Source organism: Entelurus aequoreus, linkage group LG14, assembly GCF_033978785.1.
Source record: "Entelurus aequoreus isolate RoL-2023_Sb linkage group LG14, RoL_Eaeq_v1.1, whole genome shotgun sequence".
Classification (NCBI taxonomy): Eukaryota; Metazoa; Chordata; class Actinopteri; order Syngnathiformes; family Syngnathidae; genus Entelurus; species Entelurus aequoreus.
This window is the reverse complement of record NC_084744.1, coordinates 43,166,563-43,190,479: the sequence shown is the minus strand read 5'-3', so window position 1 is coordinate 43,190,479 and position 23,917 is coordinate 43,166,563. Positions and strand designations below refer to the sequence as shown.

The 23,917-nt window shown below is 39.3% G+C and overlaps 2 protein-coding genes across 3 annotated transcripts in view; both read left to right on the top strand.

Annotated features, from left to right (window-relative positions):
• Positions 1-6,812: 6,812 nt before the first annotated feature.
• Positions 6,813-8,118, top strand: LOC133665400 (cytochrome c-b). Of its 2 annotated transcripts, none has more exons than XM_062070687.1 (3): positions 6,813-6,964; positions 7,528-7,707; positions 7,785-8,108. In XM_062070687.1, the coding sequence occupies exons 2-3, from the start codon at positions 7,536-7,538 to the stop codon at positions 7,928-7,930; spliced, it is 318 nt and encodes a 105-aa protein (XP_061926671.1). In that variant the 5' UTR covers positions 6,813-6,964; positions 7,528-7,535; the 3' UTR covers positions 7,931-8,108. The 2 variants fall into 2 exon arrangements, with proteins under 2 accessions (XP_061926671.1, XP_061926672.1); XM_062070688.1 differs by having other exon boundaries at positions 6,823-6,968; positions 7,785-8,118.
• A 2,718-nt stretch (positions 8,119-10,836) lies between these two features.
• Positions 10,837-23,917, top strand: part of pde11a (phosphodiesterase 11a) — a 153,225-nt gene continuing 140,144 nt past the window's right edge. Inside the window, exons 1-2 of the mRNA XM_062069935.1 lie at positions 10,837-11,903; positions 18,488-18,646. Of these exons, the coding sequence (XP_061925919.1) occupies positions 11,061-11,903; positions 18,488-18,646 (1,002 nt within the window). The 5' untranslated portion in view covers positions 10,837-11,060. The remainder of the gene's footprint in view (positions 11,904-18,487; positions 18,647-23,917) is intronic.

Below are 23,917 nucleotides of genomic sequence, written 5' to 3'. Positions count from 1 at the left end.
GAGCCTATCATTATGATTTGTGATTTGACATGAGAGGTGGTTTACTGATTGAGGGTTAACCATAAAAGACTGTCCGGTTAAGAAAATGTCTGCGTGTAATTACTAGCAAGTACACTCACTTCCAGAAGTTAGCTGCAGGTGTTTACAGCATACACTCAATTTACAAGCTCAGTTGGTTTCATGACCTAGTTTGTAACTCGAAACACTCATATTTCAAATCTGTGCCATGCAGTGAAATGAATTTAATTTAATGAACGCTTCCAACTTCCGACCTCCCCTTGGTTACTGTTGTCATGCCACACACGCTTTTGTCAATGATTGCGTAATATCTGCAATCGCTCGCTCGAATTTCATACAAAGTGAGCATATCTTTCCTTCCCGATGCTGGAAATCTGTCTCAGCGATCACTTAAAGGCCTAGTGAAATGAAATTTTTTTTATCTAAACGGGGATAGCAGATCCATTCTATGTGTCATACTTGATCATTTCGCGATATTGCTATATTTTTGCTGAAAGGATTTAGTAGAGAACATCGACGATAAAGTTCGCAACTTTTGGTCGCTGATAAAAAAAGCCTTGCCTGTACCGGAAGTAGCGTGACGTCGCAGGTTGAAAGTCTCCTCACATTTCCCCATTGTTTTCAATGATGGCCGCCAGCAGCGAGAGCGATTCGGACCGAGAAAGCGATGATTACCCCATTAATTTGAGCCAGGATGAAAGATTTGTGGATGAGGAACATGAGAGTGAAGGATTAGAGTGCAGTGCAGGACGGATCTTTTTTAGCTCTGACCGTAACTTAGGTACAAGGGCTCATTGGATTCCACACTCACTCTCTCCTTTTTCTATTGTGGATCACGGATTTGTATTTTAAACCACCTCGGATACTATATCCTCTTGAAAATGAGAGTCGAGAACGCGAAATGGACATTCACAGTGACTTTTATCTCCATGACAATACATCGGCGAAGCACTTTAGCTACGTAGCTAACGATATAGCATCGTGCTTAAATGCAGATAGAAACAAAAGAAATAAGCCCCTGACTGGAAGGATAGACAGAAGATCAACAATACTACCAATCTGTGGACCTGTAACCACACGGTTAATGCTGTACCGCCTGGCGAAGCCTAGCAATGCTGTTGCTAACGACGCCATTGAAGCTAACTTAGCTACGGGACCTCGACAGAGCTATGCTAAAAACATTAGCTCTCCACCTACGCCAGCTCTCATCTGCTCATCAACACCCGTGCTCACCTGCGTTCTAGCGATCCACGGCGCGACGAAGGACTTCACCCGATCATCGATGCGGCCCGGAGACGGAGGAAGTCAAGGTGAGGACAGCGGTGAGGACAGCGGCGCAGCAGCGGGCGTTGTAGCTTTCGACGACACCCCAGCCGCCATCAGAGTCGGCAAGAAACATATATTTCCCCAAAGTTACGTACACATGGCGGGACACACGTACGGGCAAGCGATCAAATGTTTGGTAGCCAAAGTTGTAGTCACGGTAGCGCGTCTGCTATCCAACTCAAAGTCCTCCTGGTTGTGTTGCTGCAGCCGGCCGCTAATACACCGATCCCACCTACAGCTTTCTTCTTTGCAGTCTCCATTGTTAATTGAACAAATTGCAAAAGATTCACCAACACAGATGTCCAGAATACTGTGGAATTTTGCGATGAAAACAGAGCTGTTTGTATTGGGATACAATGGTGTCCGAATACTTCTGCTTGACATTGACGTCACGCGCAAACGTAATCATACATAGACGTTTTCAGCCGGAAGTTTCCCGGGAAATTTAAAATTGCACTTTATAAGTTAACTCGGCCGTAATGGCATGTGTTGCAATGTTAAGATTTCATCATTGATATATAAATCAGACTGTGTGGTCGGTAGTAGTGGGTTTCAGTAGGCCTTTATTAAGAGAGGGCTACTTTACTGAACTACATTCATGAAGTTCGTGTTGCGGAAGGCAAACATTGTGATGTGCGTGCTGATACCAAGTAATGGCGGTCAATGCAAAAAAATCCGCCACAACATAGAGTAGACCAGTGTTTTTCAACCTTTTTTGAGCCAAGGCACATTTTTTGTGTTGAAAAAATGTGGAGGCACACCACCAGCAGAAATCATTCAAAAACTCAACACAGTTAATAATAATAATCATAATAATAATAATAATAATAATAATAATACCTGGGATTTATATAGCGCTTTTCTAAGTACCCAAAGTCACTATACATGTTAAAAAACCCATCATTCATTCACACCTGGTGGTGGTAAGCTACTTTCGTAGCCACAGCTGCCCTGGGGTAGACTGACGGAAGCGTGGCTGCCAATTTGCGCCTATGGCCCCTCCGACCACCACCTGTCATTCATTCATCATTCATTCACCGGTGTGAGCGGCACCGGGGGCAAGGGTGAAGTGTCCTGCCCAAGGACACAACGGAATGGTAAGAGGCGGGGAGCGAACCTGCAACCCTCAGGTTTCTGACACGGGCGCTCTACCCACTACGCCATTCCGCTCCACAGTTGACAGTAAAAAGTCACAATTGTTGGATATGACTTTAAAGCATAACCAAGCATGCATCACTACAGCTCTTGTCTCAAAGTAGGTGTACTGTCACCACCTGTCACATCACACCCTGACTTATTTGGACTTTTTTGCTGTTTTCCTGTGTGTAGTGTTTTACTTCTTGTCTTGCGCTCCTATTTTGGTGGCTTTTTCTCTTTTTTTGCTATTTTCCTGTAGCAGTTTCATGTCTTCCTTTGAGCGATATTTCCTGCATCTACTAGGGGCGGTATAGCTCGGTTGGTAGAGCGGCCGTGCCAGCAACTTGAGGGTTGCAGGTTCGATCCCCGCTTCCGCCATCCTAGTCACTGCCGTTGTGTCCTTGGGCAAGACACTTTACCCACCTGCTCCCAGTGCCACCCACACTGGTTTGAATGTAACTTAGATATTGGGTTTCACTATGTAAAGCGCTTTGAGTCACTTGAGAAAAAGCGCTATATTAATGTAATTCACTTCACTACTTTGTTTTAGCAATCAAGAATATTTCACTTGTTTTTATCCTTCTTTGTTGATTGTCATGTCATGTTCGGATGTACTTTGTGGACGCAGTCTTTGCTCCGCAGTAAGTCTTTGCTGTCGTCCAGCATTCTGTTTTTGTTGACTTTGTGGCCAGTTCAGTTTTAGTTTCGATCTGCATAGCCTTCCCTAAGCTTCAATGCCTTTTCTTAGGGGCACTCACCTTTTGTTTATTTTTGGTTTAAGCATTAGACACCTTTTTACCTGCGCACTGCCTCCCGCTGTTTCCCACATCTACAAAGCAATTAGCTACCTGCTGCCACCTACTGATATGGAAGAGTATAACATGGTTACTCTGCCAAGCTCTAGACAGCACCGACACTCAACAACAACACATCATTTGCAGACTATAATTACTGCTTTGCAAAAAATATTTTAATCCAAATAGGTGAAATTAGATCATCTCCCACGGCACACCAGACTGTATCTCACGGCACATTGGTTGAAAAACACTGCAGTAGACTACACTTTCAAATATCCCAGGAAAAATAGAACCTTACTTATGTTATCATTGTTACTACCAGTAATCACCCGGATAGATCACCACAATAAAGGAGAGAAGTTACTTAAATAGTATTATGTTCCACCACAAGCTACCCCTTTACTATTCATAAAAAAACAATACCTTTCTTTAGTAGGCCTGTAGCTACAAACATATGCCTATGTGTCATCAATGAAGCAGGGATCTACTTTTGTACTACATTAAGCTACTTCCTTTTGTTTACCATTCATAAAAAACTATCTTTTTTTCAGTAGGCCACAGTACGTGTCTTGAGGATCAATACAACTACTAGAGGAAAGTAAATTATTAAAGTCCATCCATCCATCCATTTTCTACCGCTTATTCCCTTCGGGGTCGCGGGGGGCGCTGGAGCCTATCTCAGCTACAATCGGGCGGAAGGCGGGGTACACCCTGGACAAGTCGCCACCTCATCGCAGAATTATTATTAAAGTAATCATTTGTATTTATGGACGTAATGCTGAAACTTTGGGATCTCCTAAACGTTAATTTTTAATTCAGCTGAGCTAACCTTCGAACAAGCTTGTTGATGTTTTTCACGTTCAGCTGAAAATGTTGTCTTCCCACAAGCGAGCTTTGATGCAAAAAAGACATTTCTTGTTGTTTGTCTTTGGTTTTGGAAAATGGAGAGTTTTGCTCCGTCCAATCTCTAGGATGTGAAATCAGCTTGGAATACTCACAAATAGGGACGCAACACTACACAAAAGTTTGTAGCACAACAATAATTCCTCCTCAAAAGACCCTTAAAGCCCAATTTCAAGCAATCCAGTAATCCACAGGCCAATATTAATCCACTCAAAAAAGTGAAACATTTAAGTAATATATTAATCCATAGCATTTACTTACAGGTCTCGAGTCGCCACGTTTACGTGGCATCAAAACACACCTTGCTAAACTACACACCCACCTAAAGTTAAAGTTAAAGTACCACTGAAATTACCCTCTGCATTGTTCCACCCCTTGGGAGGTGAGGGGAGCAGTGAGCAGCAGCGGTGGCCGCGCTCTGGAATCATTTTGGTGATTTAACCCCCAATTCCAACCCTTCCAGTACAGTACCATGTAAAAGTTATGTGCTCTGCCTAAATGAATATTATATCCAGCTGTGTGTAATTGCAATGAATAGAGGAAACACAGTGATGGATCTGTGTGATCTTACAATATGATGACATTACTACATTTCACTTTGCACTGCAAACATGTTTGACTTGTTTAAGACTTAAAAGGTAGATGTTGATAAGAATTCCCTGCTGTTAGATGTTATATATTGTTAACATCTTGTACCAATAAAACATTTATAAAAGTGCATTTTTTTAACATCTTTATTAACACCAACTACATATAGTACAGTTAGAGGCCTACTGAAATGAATTTTTTTTATTTAAACGGGGATAGCAGATCCATTCTATGTGTCATACTTGATCATTTTGCGATATTGCCATATTTTTGCTGAAAGGATTTAGTAGAGAACAACGACGATAAAGTTTGCAACTTTTGGTCGCTGATAAAAAAAAGCCTTGCCACTACCGGAAGTAGCGTGACATCACAAGCTGGCGTGCTGCTCACATTTCCCTATTTACACCAGCAGCGAGAGAGATTCGGACAGAGAAAGCGACGATTACCCCATTAATTTGAGCGAGGATGAAAGATTTGTGGATGAGGAAAGTGGGAGTGAAGGACTAGAGTGCAGTGCAGGACGTATCTTTTTTCGCTCTGACCGTAACTTAGGTACAAGGGTTCATTGGATTCCACACTTTCTCCTTTTTCTATTGTGGATCACGGATTTGTATTTTAAACCACCTCGGATACTATATCCTCTTGAAAATGAGAGTCGAGAACGCGAAATGGACATTCACAGTGACTTTTATCTCCACGACAATACATCGGCGAAACACTTTAGCTACGGAGCTAACGTGATAGCATCGGGCTCAAATGCAGATATAAACAAAAGAAATAAACTCCTGACTGGAAGGATAGAAAGAAAATCAACAATACTATTAAACCCTGGACATGTAAATACACGGTTAATGCTTTCCAGCTTGGCAAAGATTAACAATGCTGTTGCTAACGACGCCATCGAAGATAACTTAGCAACGGGACCACACAGAGCTATGATAAAAACATTAGCGCTCCACCTACGCCAGCCAGCCCTCATCTGCTCATCAACACCCGTGCTCACCTGCGTTCCAGCGAACGACGGAAGGACGAAGGACTTCACCCGATCATCCGTGCGGTCGGCGGCTAGCGTCGGCTAGCGTCGGCTAGCGCGTCTGCTATCCAAGTAAGTCCTCCTGGTTGTGTTGCTACAGCCAGCCGCTAATACACAGATCCCACCTACAACTTTCTTCTTTGCAGTCTTCATTGTTCATTAAACAAATTGCAAAAGGTTCACCAACACAAATGTCCAGAATACTGTGGAATTTTGAGATGAAAACAGAGCTTTTTTGTATTGGATTCAAAAGTTTACCAATACTTCCGTTTATCTAGTGACGTCACTCGCATACGTCATCATACAAAGACGTTTTCAACCGGAAGTTTAGCGGAAAATTTAAAATTGCACTTTATAAGTTAACCCGGCTGTATTGGCATGTGTTGCAATATTAAGGTTTCATCATTGATGTATCAACTATCAGACTGCGTGGTCGGTAGTAGTGGGTTTCAGTAGGCCTTCAAGAGTACGATAAATACCGGCATCGATAAGGGTATCGTATTGATAAAATCCTAAAGAAATACATTCCTACCTGCCGGTGACATATAGCAGCTTCCAAGGCTCAGGAAGGTTTTTCTGTAAATTTGCTGATTAGAGCACAACATTTACTGTATTGAAACTTTTGCCCATTTTTTAAATTGTATTAGATTTTTAATTTACTGATCCATGCTCATCCATAGTTGATGAGCTCTAACCTATAATAATTTAAATGATTAAAAACACATTCTTGAAATATTTCATTTTGTAATGAAACTGTGATACAGTTTGACTTTTTGAACTGTACTACTGAAATCAATTAACTTTAAAAAAAATTTTTTTTAGACATTCCTGTACTTACCTTACCTTTTGGCTTTTTCACAACGGGGTGTTTGTAAGTGGGAATTTCTTAGTAACCGAAAATGTAACCATGCAACACTTTTAGTGTTTGGATGGTTTCTGGACCTTCCTCGAGTTTTGTAACGTGTATTTTCTGGCTTATTGCCCTATTTTGTAACCTCTGTAAGGACCGAAATGACGTAGTTAGTCATGTGACTGATGACGTGTCCACTGGCGTAACTGCACAAGGAAGAGAGCACGTGTTTGTTAGTTGCCGGTGTCCTTCGGAGACAAGACGTAAAGGAATAAAACCTTCTACAGTTTGTGAACTCGACGCCGTTTAAAGGTAGGTGAGAGATCAGATGGCTAACATATACACTATTTTTCAGTATCTTATTCGTGCAGTAAACCATTTTTATTAGCCGAACGACAGTGGTCACCTTAGACAGCGTTGACTCATACCGGTCCACCGTTAAATTATTTTTATTTCATTATTGCTCGGATGGGTAAGTTGTAGACTTAACATTTATTGAAATTGTGTACTATTATATATTATCTTATTGACAATATTACTCAGCTGAACTACTGCCTATTATTTCATGTGGATTTACAGTTTAGTTTTTAGTCAGTCATTCTCAGGTATTCTTTATTACATTTTAAAACTATTGTAGGGTTAATTCTGTTTTGTATTATATAGTGTGTTTTATAAAAGCTCTATAGTGTGTTTTTAAAGTTTCCTTACAAAGCAAGTTATTTAACCGGTCAATTGCATAACTTGTAAACGAGTTCCCCCTAGTGGTAGAATGTGCACATTGACGCACAATAGACAAACAGGGTTATTTCACGATTAAGTACATTAATTATTTGTAAAGCTTAACATGGTAACATTTTAAGTATGTTTATTTACAGAAGAAAAAATGCCTGGAGACGTCAACAAAGGGAAAAAGTCCTTTGTCCAGAAGTGTTCTCAATGTCACACTGTGGAGAATGGAGGCAAACACAAGGTCGGCCCAAACCTGTGGGGTTTGTTTGGTCGCAAAACCGGCCAGGCAGAAGGCTACTCTTATACGGACGCAAACAAGAGCAAAGGTAAGAACTCCATGTGAGACAACCGTGCTTGCTCATGTCTAAATGTTAAATTTGGTACCAACATTATTTTCTTTCAGGCATTATCTGGGATGAGGAAACCCTGAATGTTTATTTAGAGAATCCCAAAAAATACATTCCTGGAACAAAGATGATCTTCGCTGGCATCAAGAAGAAGAATGAACGTGCTGACCTTATAGAATATCTTAAATCCGCAACCTCATAAATATAGCTACCGTTAATTTTCATGTTAAAAAACAGGGAAAGTTGCATGTTTTCCGAGAGCCATGGAAACTTACCATATTTACTAACTGTATGTGTGTGTATGACATGATACACATCCTTTGTGGAGCGAATGATAATCCCTGGTTTTAACAGTTTTTTTTTGAATAAGTTATTAAACAATGTACTGTATTCAGACTGTAAAGTGTATGGAAGCGGTAAATACATTTATATTTTATCCATAAATCTTTTATTTGTCTGTCTTCATTCTGTGCATGCCAGTTTTGTTTCTATTGAACTTTAAGTGAAACAAAACAAACTAATAGCTTGTGTGTGTTAAGACTTCAATCTTTCAGTTGAAAAAGAGACAAGTGATTTGGTTCATTCCTGTTGCATAGGTTATGTAGTGTAACTTCCTGCATTGGACGTCCACCAGAATGCAGGCATGTTTTAAAGTTAAGTGTATATAAAAAAAAGAATGTACCACATTAATGAAATATCTTTGATGTACTTATATCGCTAAAGTGCAACTTGAATGTTCAAGCTGAGCTTTAGAGGCACTACCACTTTTACAGTCGGAGACCCTCTCTGACATTTGAACGCACGCATGTTTAATTGTTGAATGCTTCAGTACTTATTGCACAACTTGCTGTTCTTTAACAATGCCTAAATTCAAAGGTGTGCGATACATGAATAGACCAATTGGTTCTGTTAGAATTGTTTTTAAAACATCCTCAACAGTGTCTACATTTTGCCATGCAATGAATGCCACACCTAAGGCTTTAAAACAGGATGTTTCAAGAGGCAAGTGGTCACAGTGTGTCATCAGCTGATTGCATCAGAGAAAGGGGATGAGTCACAAAGGCAAAGGCATAGACATGCATTCCTCTGGAAATATAGGAAACACTTGGCCTGATTTTTGTCATTAAACTCCATGTTAGACAACAGCAACTTGTGCTGAAAGGATCGAAACATTCAACAGTTGAACATTCATCCATCCATCCATTTTCTACCATATGTGCATTCAAAAGCCTGAAGATCATCTGTAAAAGTTGACATGCATTTTAGCTTAATTTTTAAATGTCATGCCGAAGCCAAACATCCATACTTTTTTGTGAGATATTGTATTTTAAACAAAAACTGTAGAATAGCAGTCAATATCCCAATTCAAGAGTATGTACAGTTAATAATGAGACAAACCCACACAGATGAGCCCATTTAGATGTAGTGTAGTGCCCTCTAGTGTTAAAAAAAAGCAACTGCACAAAATCAGGAGCGTGAAAATTGGCAGCATTTTCCCACCAATATTATACTAAAACTCCCAATTATTAAAAAAATACCTCTAAAGACTTAGGCAGAACTTGGATTGAGGCTGGTTGTACTGTTATTGCAATGTCATGGACTAATAGACAAAAAAACTCCTTTGCAACTCCTCTCTGTTATATTTGTATTCTTATTGTTATATTTTCTACTTTATTTCCATTTATACCTCCATTATTTACTTTTTTAAAATTCTATCTCAATTCTGTACACTGCTGCTGGAATTAAAATTTTCCTGAAGGAATCAATAAAGTATATCTATCTATGCAATAATCTTCTAGAACAGTGGTCCCCAACCTTTTTTTTTGCACCAGGGACCAGTTTAATGTAGGCATTCTTTTCATTTGCCACTTGTGCCAGGTAAATAGAGCAAAAATAAGCGCATGCAAATAACAATTCCCTATACGCTGAATTAGTGGGAGCCCTGAGCTTGTTTCTTTGCTATAAGATGCAGATGGGAATCAGCTTTTGGCTACAAGCTGTCATATTTATATTGGATATGTTCATTAATGTAAATTGTGTCATATCACAAAGTTATAACAAATGGCAACTTCCTAAGAGGAGATTTATTCTATAAACTTTTTTTTTTTTTTTCATTTATTCATTAATTTCAGGCAATGGCATAAAAAAAAGTACAGGTTGACAACACCTAATAATATAAATTAATATAATGCAAAAGGTAATGTACAGTATGTGAGCATGATGGTCCAGTTTTGCCTGGAAGGGAGTGGGGAGAAGATAATTTATTTAATCCCATCCCCAGTTCTCCATTCAGTGATTAATACTTTCACTGTTTCTTTGTTTAAGGATTATACAAATGTATCATAGTGGCATTAACACAGGTAACAATAATTATTACACTAACAATTTGTATTAACAAAATAGACAAAATACCAACAATGGTAATAGACAACATAGCAATAATGGTAATAGACAACATAGCAATAATGGTAAGGAAACATTGAGCACATGTTAACACTTTGAGACAGAGTACACCAGCAGGTCAAATTAAAGACCCTCATCTCTATATTTGAACCAGACCCGATGTTTGTATAACAGTTTAAATCGATTAATAGTTTAGCATTGCTTGTGTTGTAAATCCAGTTTGTTCCAGAGTTTTACTCTGCATACAGACACACAAAAACGTTTACGCGTGGTTTGAGCTCTCGGCAATGAGAAATATCCAAAGCCTCTCAAGTTATGAGTCTGCACTCGTCTTATAAAAAAACGTTAGGCGGCAATAATTTGTGAAATGCTTTATATATACGATTATAATCTTATTGGTGTGTCCAGTGGGACAGGCCAGAGTTAAGTCAGAGAAAATGCAGTCCTTCATAAATTATTTCATGTTTCTCTGCGGCCCGGTAGGAAATGCGTCCCGGACCGGTACCGGTGCCCGAACCGGTGGTTGGGGACCACTGTTCTAGAATAAATAAATAAAAAACCTAACTGTGACAGTTTTTTTTTTCAAATCCTTCCTAACATTTTTGGAGCGACTCTGGAGCGGGTGAGACCTGGACATGTCCACTGGAATCGGATGCTTGGACGGAGCCTGCAGCTTGCAGTGTGACGTCAGCCAACCACAGGCAACACAGTCATATGCGCACAATACAGACGCACCGATGGATGCTCGCTAGTAGATCTCTCTTATGTCCTACACTGTGGTCTGCCAAAGAACTTGGAGGATGACCTAACACGGTTTTGAGGGTGATATTTTAAAAAAAAAAAAGAGAGAAGCTTGGCGCGAATTGTTTGGATCCCTGGGGATTCTCTAACCTGGACCCCCAGCTAAGCTTCATAGATGATCTTTCCCCATGCGACTTCGTGGCTTTGGTTCACAGAGGACCGTCTGCAGACCAGGTATGGCGGTGGCAAACATGGTGCGTTTCTCTGACGTAGAAACTTTCTTGGACTCGCACCCGGAGTTGTTCGAGGAGTACCTGCACAGAAAGGGCACCTATGGCATGGTGGAGAAGTGGCTCAAGAACCACCCGGCCACCAAGGGTCCGGCGGTCCCGACCCCGTCGGGGGAGCACAGGGACGACAAGGGCGCCGCACCGAAGGACAGCTGGGCGAGCAGGTGTGACGGTCTGCAGCGCCGGGCCTCGCAGAGGGAGCTGCGGAAAACTTTCGCCCGCTCTAAAGCCGCCAACGTGAACAGAACCTACGACGAGCACGTCAACTCGCGGGCGCAAGAGCCGCTGAGCAGCATGCGGCGGCGAGCCCTGCTGAGGAAGGCGAGCTCCCTGCCGCCCACCACCGCGCACATCCTGAGCGCGCTCCTGGAGTCCAGAGTCAACATCCCTCAGTACCCGTCCACGGCCGTGGACTTCAAATATTTCCTCAAGGAGCACAACGAGAGGGAGTTCTTCCTGGAGCTCGTCAAGGACATCTCCAACGACCTGGACCTGACGAGCCTCAGCTACAAGATCCTGGTGTTTGTGTGCATCATGGTGGACGCGGACCGGTGCTCCCTGTTCCTGGTGGAGGGCACCGGCAACAAGAAGACGCTTGTGTCCAAGTTCTTTGACGTGCATGCGGGCACCACCGTGCTGCCCTCGATGAACTCGGATGAGGTGCAGGTCCCCTGGGGGAAAGGAATAATCGGGTACGTGGCGGAGCACGGAGAGACCGTCAACATTCCTGACGCCTACCAGGTTTGAGTTTGAGTTTGAGTTTATTTCGAACATGCAAGCATACAACATGATACATCACAATTTCCAGTTTCTCTTTTCAACATGTTCGAAAAGGAGTAGGAAGAAGCAGAGCTTATTTAATCCTACCCCTTTTCTTTACATAACAGTTGCTGAAACTTTTTTTTTTATTCACTTCCTGTTCTCAATTTTTTCACAATAAACTCCATATGTAATCACAATAAAAATAAATAAATAAATAATAGTAAGAATTTAATAATAATAATTGGTGAAGAAAGTCATATTTCATATGATGAGATAAGTAAGATTACTTTAAGAATGAATGAATGAATGTATGAAATAAATTGAAAATGTTTGTCATGGTTCTTCTTCTTTGTACTTTGTAAACACTTTAAGTTTGAAGAGTTTCTTGAAGTGGATCATATTAGTACATTGTTTGATTGCTTTGCTTAATCCATTCCATAATTTAATTCCACATACTGATATACTGAAGGTCTTAAGTGTTGTACGTGCAAACAAATGTTTTAAATTACATTTTTCTCTAAGATTATATTTCTCCTCTTTTGTTGAGAAGAATTGTTGTATATTCTTGGGTAGCAGGTTATAGTTTGCTTTGTGCATAATTTTAGCTGTTTGCAAATTCACTATGTCGTGGAATTTCAGTATCTTTGATTCAATAAATAAAGGATTTGTATGTTCTCTATATCCAACATTATGTATTATTCTAACTGATCTTTTTTGTAACACCGTTAATGAATGAAGTGTACTTTTGTAATTATTTCCCCATATTTCTACACAGTAGCTCAGATATGGTAACACTAGTGAGCAGTATAGACTATGAAGTGATTTTTTGTCTAGAACATGTTTTGCTTTATTCATTATTGACGTCATCAGAGGTGACTCTGATGATGATCATGTGTTTTATTCCCTCTCTGTACATATAGGAACATTGAGTTATTGCACTTTAAATTATTACTAGATTGCAATGAAACATCCAACAGTCTCATGACCCCAACACCACCAACAAAACGCAAAGGCTTGCAGTGATCTGTACATAGGGGCAGCACGGTGCTACAGGGGCTAGTGCTTCTGCCACACAATACGAAGGTCCTGGGTTCAATCCCGGGCTCGGGATCTTTCTGTGTGGAGTTTGCATGTTCTCCCCGTGACTGCGTGGGTTCCCCCTGGGTACTCCGGCTTCCTCCCACCTCCAAAGACATGCACCTGGGGATAAGTTGATTGGCAACACTAAATGGTCCCTAGCGTGTGAATGTGAGTGGGAATGTTGTCTGTCTATCTGTGTTGGCCCTGTGATGAGGTGGCGACTTGTCCAGGGTGTACCCCGCCTTCCGCCCGAATGCAGCTGAGATAGGCTTCAGCATCCCCCGTGACCCCGAACGGGACAGGCGGTAGAAAATGGATGGAGGGTGATGGATCTGTACATAAACTTTATTATTCATAGTACAGCACAGGGGTCACCAACCTTTTTGAAACCAAGAGCTACTTCTTGAGTACTGATTAATGCGAAAGGCTACCAGTTTAAAAACACTTAAATTAATTGCCAGAAATAGCCAATTTGCTCAATTTACCTTTAACTCTATGTTATTATTAATAATTAATGATATTTACACTTAATTGAACGGTTTAAAAGAGGAGAAAACACGAAAAAAATTACAATTAAATTTTGAAACATAGTTTATCTTCAATTTCGACTCTTTAAAATTCAAAATTCAACCGGAAAAAAAAAGAAGAGAAAAACTAGCTAATTCGAATCTTTTTCAAAAAAATTAAAAAAAGAATTTATGGAACATCATTAGTAATTTTTCCTGATTAAGATTAATTTTACAATTTTGATGACATGTTTTAAATAGGTTAAAATCCAATCTGCACTTTGTTAGAATATATAACAAATTGGACCAAGCTATATGTCTAACAAAGACAAATCATTATTTCTTTTAGATTTTCCAGAACAAAATTTTTAAAAGAAATTCAAAAGACTTTGAAATAAGATTTACATTTGATTCTACAGATTTTTCTAGATTTGCCAGAATAATTTTTTTGAATTTTAATCATAATACATTTGAAGAAATATTTCACAAATATTCTTCATCAAAAAAACAGAAGCTAAAATGAAGAATTAAATTAAAATGTATTTATTATTCTTTACAATAAAAAATTTTTTTTTTACTTGAACATTGATTTAAATTGTCAGGAAAGAAGAGGAAGGAATTTAAAAGGTAAAAAGGTATTTGTGTTTAAAAATCCTAAAATCATTTTGAGGTTGTATTTTTTCTCTGAAATTGTCTTTCTGAAAGTTATAAGAAGCCAAGTAAAAAAAATAATGAATTTATTTAAACAAGTGAAGACCAAGTCTTTAAAATATTTTCTTGGATTTTCAAATTCTATTTGAGTTTTGTCTCTCTTAGAATTAAAAATGTCGGGCAAAGCGAGACCAGCTTGCTAGTAAATAAATAAAATGTAAAAAATAGAGGCAGCTCACTGGTAAGTGCTGCTATTTGAGCTATTTTTAGAACAGGCCAGCGGGCTACTCATCTGGTCCTTACGGGCTACCTGGTGCCCGCGGGCACCGCGTTGGTGACCCCTGGTACAGCACCTACACAACATACAAAATGTGCATAACCGTAATTGTTTGGAGGTAGCGGGGGTGTATATTGTAGCGTCCAGGTGTTGTGCCGGATAATGCACCCCCGGCGTAGAATGCACCCCCTGACGGGAGTGTTATATCAACTGAAGCCCTCACTTAAAGTTTCCACGTGCAAGATTGAATCTATTTAAAAAAGTTATTTAATAAGAAGCCAAAAGTGCAAAAACAATAATGTTCGTGTTGGAGGAGTTGTGAATGAATGAAATATGAAATCCGTGCTGCAGTCGCTGCTGGGCCAAAACATTAGGTACACCTGCAAACTGGAATTTGGGAGTCTCCCGGGAGGTTTGGCAAGTATGAGAATTAGCGGTGTACCGCGGCGCCGCCGCTGTATATAATCGGCGGGCCAGCTCTAGTGTTAATATAAAATCGCCTCACGGGCCAAGTGAAATTACACGGCGGGCCAAATTTGGCCCGCGGGCCAGAGTTTGACACCCATGCTATAGGGGAACATATAAGGGTTAGAGTTAGGGTTGGGGTTACTAATAAACAATAATTCTGAGGTTATTGAGGGAAGACTCTTAGTTACTGGCTTACTGGTTGTATAATAAGGCCATGCAGAATAAGGCATTAATGAGTACTTATTAATCACTAATTAAGAGACAATGTGTTACTAATTTGCATGTTAATACCTATAATTTGCATGTTAATACCTAATTAATAACTAATTAATGGTGAATATGTTCCCCATACTAAAGTGTTACCAAACACATGACTACACATGGTTATAAAAGACAAAATTAGCCACAAGGCTAGTTTTCATCTGTAGTCCCCTGGCCATGATGTAAAAAAAAGCAGTAAAATTACAATTTAAAAGAAAGAGAGTGAAAAAGAATAAAAGCACACAATACATATACAATATGATAAAAAAATAATATATAACATAACATTTATCTTAGCATCAAAACAGGCTCATCTTTTAGTGCTGGCAGCTGTAGGCGTTGATAAGCCACATTTTAATTTTTTTTGTGAAGATCTTGTAAATTGTGACCAGTTTAACCTCCTCAGGTACTGAGTTCCACACATTTGCGCTCCTTACTGACCAGGCCCACTAACTGAAAGTGCTCCTGCGCAGAGGAATATAACAGTCACCTCTGACAGAGCCTGGAGTGACACGCTCACGGCTGTTTATTTGACTGATGAACTCTGCCAGAGGATCTGGAGTCAATTCATGCAGTACTTTATAGGTCACTTTTAAGTCTGCAAATGTGTGAAGACTGTCCCAGTTTAAAATACTGTATTTTTTTTAGAATGGCACAGTGATGATAGTGCCTAAGTTTTTATCCATAACCTTAATTGTTTGTTTGTACAAGATTTTCAATGTTTTTTTTTTTTTTAACTCTGACCAGCCTGAGACCACCTTTTAAGGCAATTGTTGAAGTGGCTGAAAATCACCGAATGCAAATACAATTTTGCAGCTTCAGTTGACTTTTTCATTTCGAATTGCACGAAAATTTGCGAGATTAAACTTGATTATTTTACACAATTTGCCAATATGGGCTTTAAAGGAAAGCTCTGAATCTATTATTAACCCAAGATGTTTATATTGGCTGACAATTTGTTTACAATTTAAAACAACTTGAAGTCCTGCTGCAGTAAGACCACTTAACTGGGCTATTCAACTGTCAGTCCGGAAACAAATCCAGCTGGGAATGACACCATACCTGCCCATGGGGTCTGTTCAAATCTTAGGACACACACAGTTTTGCAGCAAATTCCATTTTAACATTTCGTTTTTGGTCCTCTCTTTTTCATCATTTGGGCTATTCAACTGGTGGCCCACGAGTTCAGTTCAAAAACTTGTGAGAGACTCATATTTTGCAGCAGATTCTTAAAAGAAACCAGAGAGCTGTCATAGAGATGATCTTTGACTAGTGTTTTGCAGAAGGTCCTTTATAACAGCCGAGTGGTCCTGTAACTCTGACAAAACAAATAAACCAAAACCATGTCTACGGTAGAGGAAGCTGCTTCTCAGGAATATGCAAAGTAAGACGGTTGTATTCACTAGCGTGACTTTTGAACGGAAGTAAAGTTAAGTGCTGGGCCACCAAACCAAAACGGCCACTGTGCAGCAAACAGTGTGAAATATCTGAGTACGCAAAGGGCCTAGATCTTACCAATAAAAGCAGATATAAAAAAACTAACTATGCAATGGAATATATTTCTATTAGGGTTGTACGGTATACCAGTATTAGTATAGTACCGCGATACTAATGAATCATTTTCGGTACTATACCGCCTCTAAAAAGTACCGATCCTGTAACAACTCGGTATCGGATTGATACCTACATTTTTGGTATCATCCAAAACAAATGTAAAGTATCCAAACAACAGAAGAATAAGTGATTATTACATTTTAACAAAAGTGTAGATAAAACATGTTAAAAGAGAAAGTAAGCAGATATTAACAGTAAATGAACAAGTAGATTAATAATTAATTTTCTACCACTTGTCCTTAATAATTTTGACAAAATAGTAGAATGGCAAATGACACAATATGTTACTGCATATGTCAGCAGACTAATTAGGAGCCTTTGTTTGTTTACTCACTACTAAAAAACACGTTGTCTAGTATGTTTACTATTTTATTTAAGGACAATCTTGCAATAAGAAACATATGTTTAATGCACTGTAAGATTTTTTGTTAAAAAAAAGCCAATAATGCAATTTTTTTGTGGTCCCCTATATTTAGAAAAGTATCGAAAAGTACCAAAATATTGGTATCAGGACAACACTAATTCCTATACGTTATCAAAAAAATTATAAGGTTGCATTTCATGATGTAACTTTGTCTACAGCTATATTTGATGCCTTTTGGTTTTTGCACATGCCATTTCTTAGTACGCATGTTTTTTCCCGTCTTTATCAGAATATAGCTAGAGATGTTAACGTTGTGTATGTGCTGAAAGCTTCATTTATGATTGCTACCTTTGGTAAAAGCTAGAGTGCAGTGATAGAGATGGTCTTTGACTAACTTTTTTGCAGAAGGTCCTTAAAAACAGCAGAGAGGTCCTGTAATGAGAAACTCAGAATATTCAAATATTATTTGAATGGTTCCAACAGCCTAAAACAAAGCAAGCATTGGGCTTTTTTTTTTTTGAGAAAGGCGAAAGCCGTTCACAATGCTATGACAACAGACCCACCACTTCAAATCTCGCATATTCACCTGACATAACGTCAGGTGAATACAATCTATACTGAAAGAATAAGTCCCGCCCCCGGTCCTTAGATTTAAATGTTTTTCATGTGATTGGTCTGCATCCAGTTAACTCATGCAACTCCATTATTTGATCTTACTGTGCTTTTTTTCATATACAATGTGTAAAAGTAGCCAAAATATACAACACTGTCCTATTTTTACAATACAAACTTACTTTAGTTTGGAGGAAATTTGTTCTGAACTTGAGCCACACAAAAATATGTAAACGTATCAGCATACTCAACTAATTTGTCTTAAAGCCATCCAGGAACACCTTACGACGGAAACTAAATAAAGTAAAACAAAAATGCTGCACTTAACAATTATGCAGGATGATCCTATACTAGTGCCGGAACCAAAGAAAAATAATTTTGCATACTTTTATCGTCCCAGATATGAGGTTTTGATGATTTGTACATTTTCATTGTCAAAAGTGCGGCTTGCTTTCTCACTTATAATACAAAAGCTAAGATAACAATGTTTTTCTCAAATAGTTGAGCATACACTGATGTACATTGAATTGGTTTTAGAATTTCAAATGTACAAACTGTATCAAAGTGGCCCTCACATTCTTTCATTTTTCAGTATGCGGCCCTCAGTATAAAAGGTTTGTCACCCCTGGTGTACGCCACATGAAAATCAGAAGATTAACAAATGTTTGCTTGCAAAAAGCCCTGACCTTGATGTGCTAATTGTGTACTGTCCTTCTCTGTGGGCTTGCAGGATCGCCGGTTCAGCGATGAAATTGACAAGCTGACAGGGTACAAGACCAAGTCGCTCCTGTGCATGCCCATTCACAACAGCGATGGCGAGATCATTGGCGTCGCTCAAGCCATCAACAAGACTTTAAGTGTGGAACTCTTCACGGAAGACGATGAAAAGGTAATCTCCATATTGTGATGGGGAGCAGGTTGCTGCTGCCATTTAGAGGACATGTCGATATTCAGAGTTTATTTCTCTCTGTTTGATTTTCTCAGAGACATTTACACATCTTTCCTCAAAGGCAATTGCATTTGTTTAAAGGTCAAGCTTAACGCTCACCAAAACAATGGGCTCTTATTGAAATCATTCAATTTTTAAGCATGGGGGGTGTTCCTTTGAAGGCAATGGTGGGCCGTCAGGGCCAGCAAGGCCTACAACTATGCTTGCCTAAACACTATCAGAAGCATTAACCTGCATTCACAACCTCTCCTAGCACTGTATTTATTAACAGGTATTCATTTATTCCAAAAAAGTCTTATCTTAATTTGGTAACTAGGTCTCTGGGCTGCACTGCCCTGTAAGTTAAATGTTTGTGTCTCATCTGATTTCAGCTTCTTTATGTGATGCCATGTCATTGTAGTCAAGGCAATCAGTAGAACTGGCCTGATCTCACATTAGCAATGAGGTTCTTTGTTTAACCAATCAAATTTCATATTCCCCTCACAACAACAGCGAGCAAGTGTACTGTACAATACTGTAACTCTAGCATTTTCCGTCTATAAAGCAAAACTGTTTTACGAGGCAAATTCAAAGAAACTAATAGTCTCGTTTGAGGTAAGATTTAGATTTGGTATATTATTGTCATGTTATTAGATAAATATTGATTCTAAACTGTATGCTCCAGATGAGCATGCAACATAGAGGTTTGGAGTTGTTTGAGGCAGCTTCAACTGGTGATTGCAGGTTATATGTTTCTTGCTCTAGTAATAATGATATTTATCCCCAATATGTGAAATGCCCCTCTCTTTGTAATGCCACGCCTTGTTTTATTGTGTTTTTGTATGTTACTGATGGTTTGTCTGTGATATAATCGAGGTGGTATTAAGAGGTAGATTAAGTCACTTAAGCCCCCCCTAAAGCACATGCATAACATATCAAGTTTAATGCAATAGTGACTATAATAATACAGTACATTCATATTCCTGTTAACCCCTTTGTTTAGAACTTCACAAAAATGTCCTTGGTCCATGTATTTTGTAATGTATGATGTTTGGTGAAAATGCACAGCAAAGTGGAAACACTTCAAACAGTGAAATGATCCAAAACCAAAAACACAAACATCATTTAAAAACAGCAAAAAGAGAAATACTGTACATGAAAAATGCTGCAAACCCAAAAACACTGCAAACTCAAAAAACACAAACTCAACAAACACATGCGTTATAGAAATGCTGTAAGAAACAGAATGGAAGTTAACCAGGGGCCTCATGTATTAAGCTTGTGTATGCACAAAAACCAAGCGGACCATTTTTCACAGCAAAGTTGAGATGTATCAAGGGTGAACTGAACGTGAAAATGTGCGGTGCCTTACACCAACTTCATGACGGACGTACGCACATTTCTACATGCTGTGAATATTTGGCGACACAAGGTGGTCGTTCGGGTTTTGCCAACATTTGACTTAAACAATGTAAATGATTGAGGCAAGGACAAAATATTTACTTTTTAGCCAATGCATTTAATGTTTTATACTCATATTAATATTTGTAGGGACGTCTATTAATTTATCGAGGCAATCATTTATGCCGCACATTTAATGCCGCATATTCATATTTAGGATGACCTCTATTAATTTATCGAGGCAATCATTTATGCCGCGCATTTAATGCTGCATATTCATATTTAGGATGACCTCTATTAATTTATCGAGGCGATCATTTTGCCACCTATGTCCCAATGTGTTCTTCTTACTCCAGCACAGCTTGGCCGGTCTGGCTGACAGCTGCAAAAGTCGGTGGTTGCGGCACAATAAAAGCACCGGAGACGGTGGAAGAATGGTCCCATTTTGTGCCACGCGGCTGCTATACCGCAAGTAGCTCTGCTAAGTTGTCATAATAAATTGAGTAATCAAACACGAGTCAAAGTATTTTGCATACTTTTTGATATGCTGGCATGTGTAAATTTAAAAGATTTCAAACAAAATATTACATAATTTTCACATGAAACTGTAATCTGGCTGTGAGCAGGCTACTGAATGAACACATGTTGTTATCCATCCATCCATTTTCTACCGCTTGTCCCTTTTTTTGGGGGTCGCGGGGGGGTACTGGAGCCTATCTCAGCTGCATTCGGGCGGAAGGCGGGGTACACCCTGGACAAGTCGCCACCTCATCGCAGCACATGTTGTAAGTTTCACAAATAATATTTATCTTGGGTGTAATCAGAGTCACTCACATATGCTCCCACCTCTTCTAAAGTTTGACGTATCATTGCAGCGACTATCTTTTCAAACGGGGTGAGCACTGCTTTATCTCTGGTCGCCACGCCTGTTTTGGCCACATCCATTTTCTTCTTCACCTTCTTTTCTGATGTAGTACCACTTATTTTCTTATTTGCAGTTCTCTGAATCCACAGCATTGACAGCTTGCCTAAAAGTACTGTATATTTTTGCATATACGGTCTATACTATGCTATAGCAGATCATCAAGAAGCACCTCCTACCCCTTGTTGGTGAATTCCTTCATTTTCGCCATCTTGTTCATTATCTTTGTGATTTTTGATTGTGCAGTGTGGGATCTCAGGGGCATGACTAATTTAAATATGATTTCCATATTTAAATGGGGGCATGGACAATGAGTAGCCAGCTGCAAACTAACATGCACACTCAATTCCACGTTGATTAGGATGTAAAAAAGAAATGTGCTTGGATTATTGCGTGTGCACAGTAACACATCTGAAACCGTGCGTACAGCGTTTTCTGAATTTGAGCTTAAACCATTTTTAGTAGGAAATTCATGCAACTCTTAATACATGAGGCCCCAGGCTACCAAAGGGGCCGGACCTAACGGATGTCCATCTTTAAAGACATTAGCACAGTGATTCTCAAACTGTGGTGCGTGTACTACTAGTGGTACGTGGGCTTCATCTAGTGGTACGCCAAATAATAACTGGATTAAAGTACAGTGTTTAATTTTTTTTATATTCTGTCAGGTTAAAACACTGATGACATCTATTAAACAGACAAGAAGCAAGGAATCATGGAGAGACAGAGTTCAATTTGGCTCAATGAGGAGAGATGTTTGGGGCTGCACACTCAGTTACATGCTCCTCTATTTATTTGGGAGGTCCCTGGTTACATCACTGACGCTGCTTCTGAAGGAAGGGGGGTAATTTCAGCAGCCCCAGTTGGACACAATATATGATTATTCAGAAATGCAAATGTGCGGACACTCGTGATATTGCCCTGTCTCTGCTTTGTCTGCGTCACGGTACTCGATGTTCTGGACACAAACACTGATACTTTGCACAGATAGAAAAGTACAACTTCAGCACAATTGATAATAACTATAGCAACTGCCTTTAAGCATAAGAGTTGTGTGATAACTTACACATAATTATTCTAACATATTCAAACACAGTGTTAATGTTCAAACTGTGTAATGTTATAGTCACCATATAATTTATCTGTACAGTAACCTATTTATTTATTTATATCTGCACCTTATTGCTTTTTTATCCTGCACTACCATGAGCTAATGCAACGAAATGTCGTTCTTATCTGTACTGTAAAGTTCAAATTTGAATGACAATAAAAAGGAAGTCTAAATAATTATATATAATTGTAAGATAAAACCTCTTCTCTGTTTTTAATGAATACTTAGGCTTACGCTACTGTATTTTGATGTTAGTCATTATGGTGGTACTTGGGGAGCCAAGATTTTTCTGAGGTGGTACTTGGTGGAAAAACTTTGAGAACCACTGCAATAGCGGGATTACTTATGTCTTTACACTGTACTGTACTGTAAAATGTTACGGCCAAATGTTTAACAAAAACAAAGAAAAATGTGTCTTGTTTTCACTTCAACTCTTAAAAAGTCAACCAACTTTCTTCCGGTTCATCCCACTCATATCAGCTACCATAGAAACGGTAGAAAAATGGCTAATTGTGTCTGTTTATTGATACAGTGAGACATACTATACTTAACTTAATGCATCTTAACACAAAATGAGCAAGTAACATGGACAGAAAACTTATTTAGGCCAGCCTGATATGCAGTGTTGGGACTAACGCGTAAAGTAACGCGTTACTGTAACGCCGTTAGTTTCGGCGGTAACTAGTAATCTAATGCGTTATTTTTTATATTCAGTAACTCAGTTACCGTTACTACATGATGCGTTACTGCGTTATTTTACGTTATTTTTAATGTAGTATCGGCTAGAAACTGAAGGTCTGAGTGTGTTTTGTGGCAGCGCTGCGGTGGAAAAGAAAGGGCGTACGTGCTTTGTGTGGGTGGGGGCGGGGGTGGGGGGCTCCCATACCGTAGTTGAGGAGCGCAGGGGAGACGTTCCTTCGGGGCTAACAACCTTCACTTTACCCGGAAGTGGTCTTTACAGCTGAGGGTGAATGACGAGGCCGGCGGTTTGTTGCAACTTTGTGACTTTATTGGACGCAGCCCTCCACCAAGCTAGAGCACCTGCAAGCACTCACTGTCCCGCTCGCTCACCTCTCTCGCCCACTCACTCACTGACGTCCCTCACCCACATGCTGTCATATCTTAAAGGGCCACACACACACGCACACACACACATAAACGCTACTATCATAACAACTAACAAGACATCAAGGCGAAGCCAAGAGTCGATTTTTTTAACAAGGAGAAATTCTCAATACTTTTCTTTTGTCGAGCACAAAGAAAATAACATTTTAGTTAAATGTAAGTTGTGTCTTTGATCAAAGATCCTATCTACTTCAAGTTCAAGTTAAAGTGCCATTATGTTGCAGCTATTTAAAATAGTTTTGTCAATTTGTTCTGGCCAGAAACAAATTGGCCTTTGTAACATATCTTTGTCTTTGTGTGTTGTATGTAGACCACATTGCTTAGCAGAGTTCAGTGATGCAAATGCATGTCAAGTTGATCAACACATTGTATTATTCTCCAGTGCAATAACAGTACTGAAATAAAGGCTAAAGGGCATTAATGGGAGCTTTTAAAAAAGAAAAGAAAAAAAGAAGTAACTAAATAGTTACTTTTCAAAGTAACGCATTACTTTTTGGTGTAAGTAACTGAGTTAGTAACTGAGTTACTTTTGAAATGAAGTAACTAGTAACTATAACTCATTACTGGTTTTCAGTAACTAACCCAACACTGCTGATATGTAAGGATATACAGCAGGTTTTCCCAAAAATGACCAAAATACCTGTGGTGGTGGGGGTGTGGTTAGGGGCGTGGT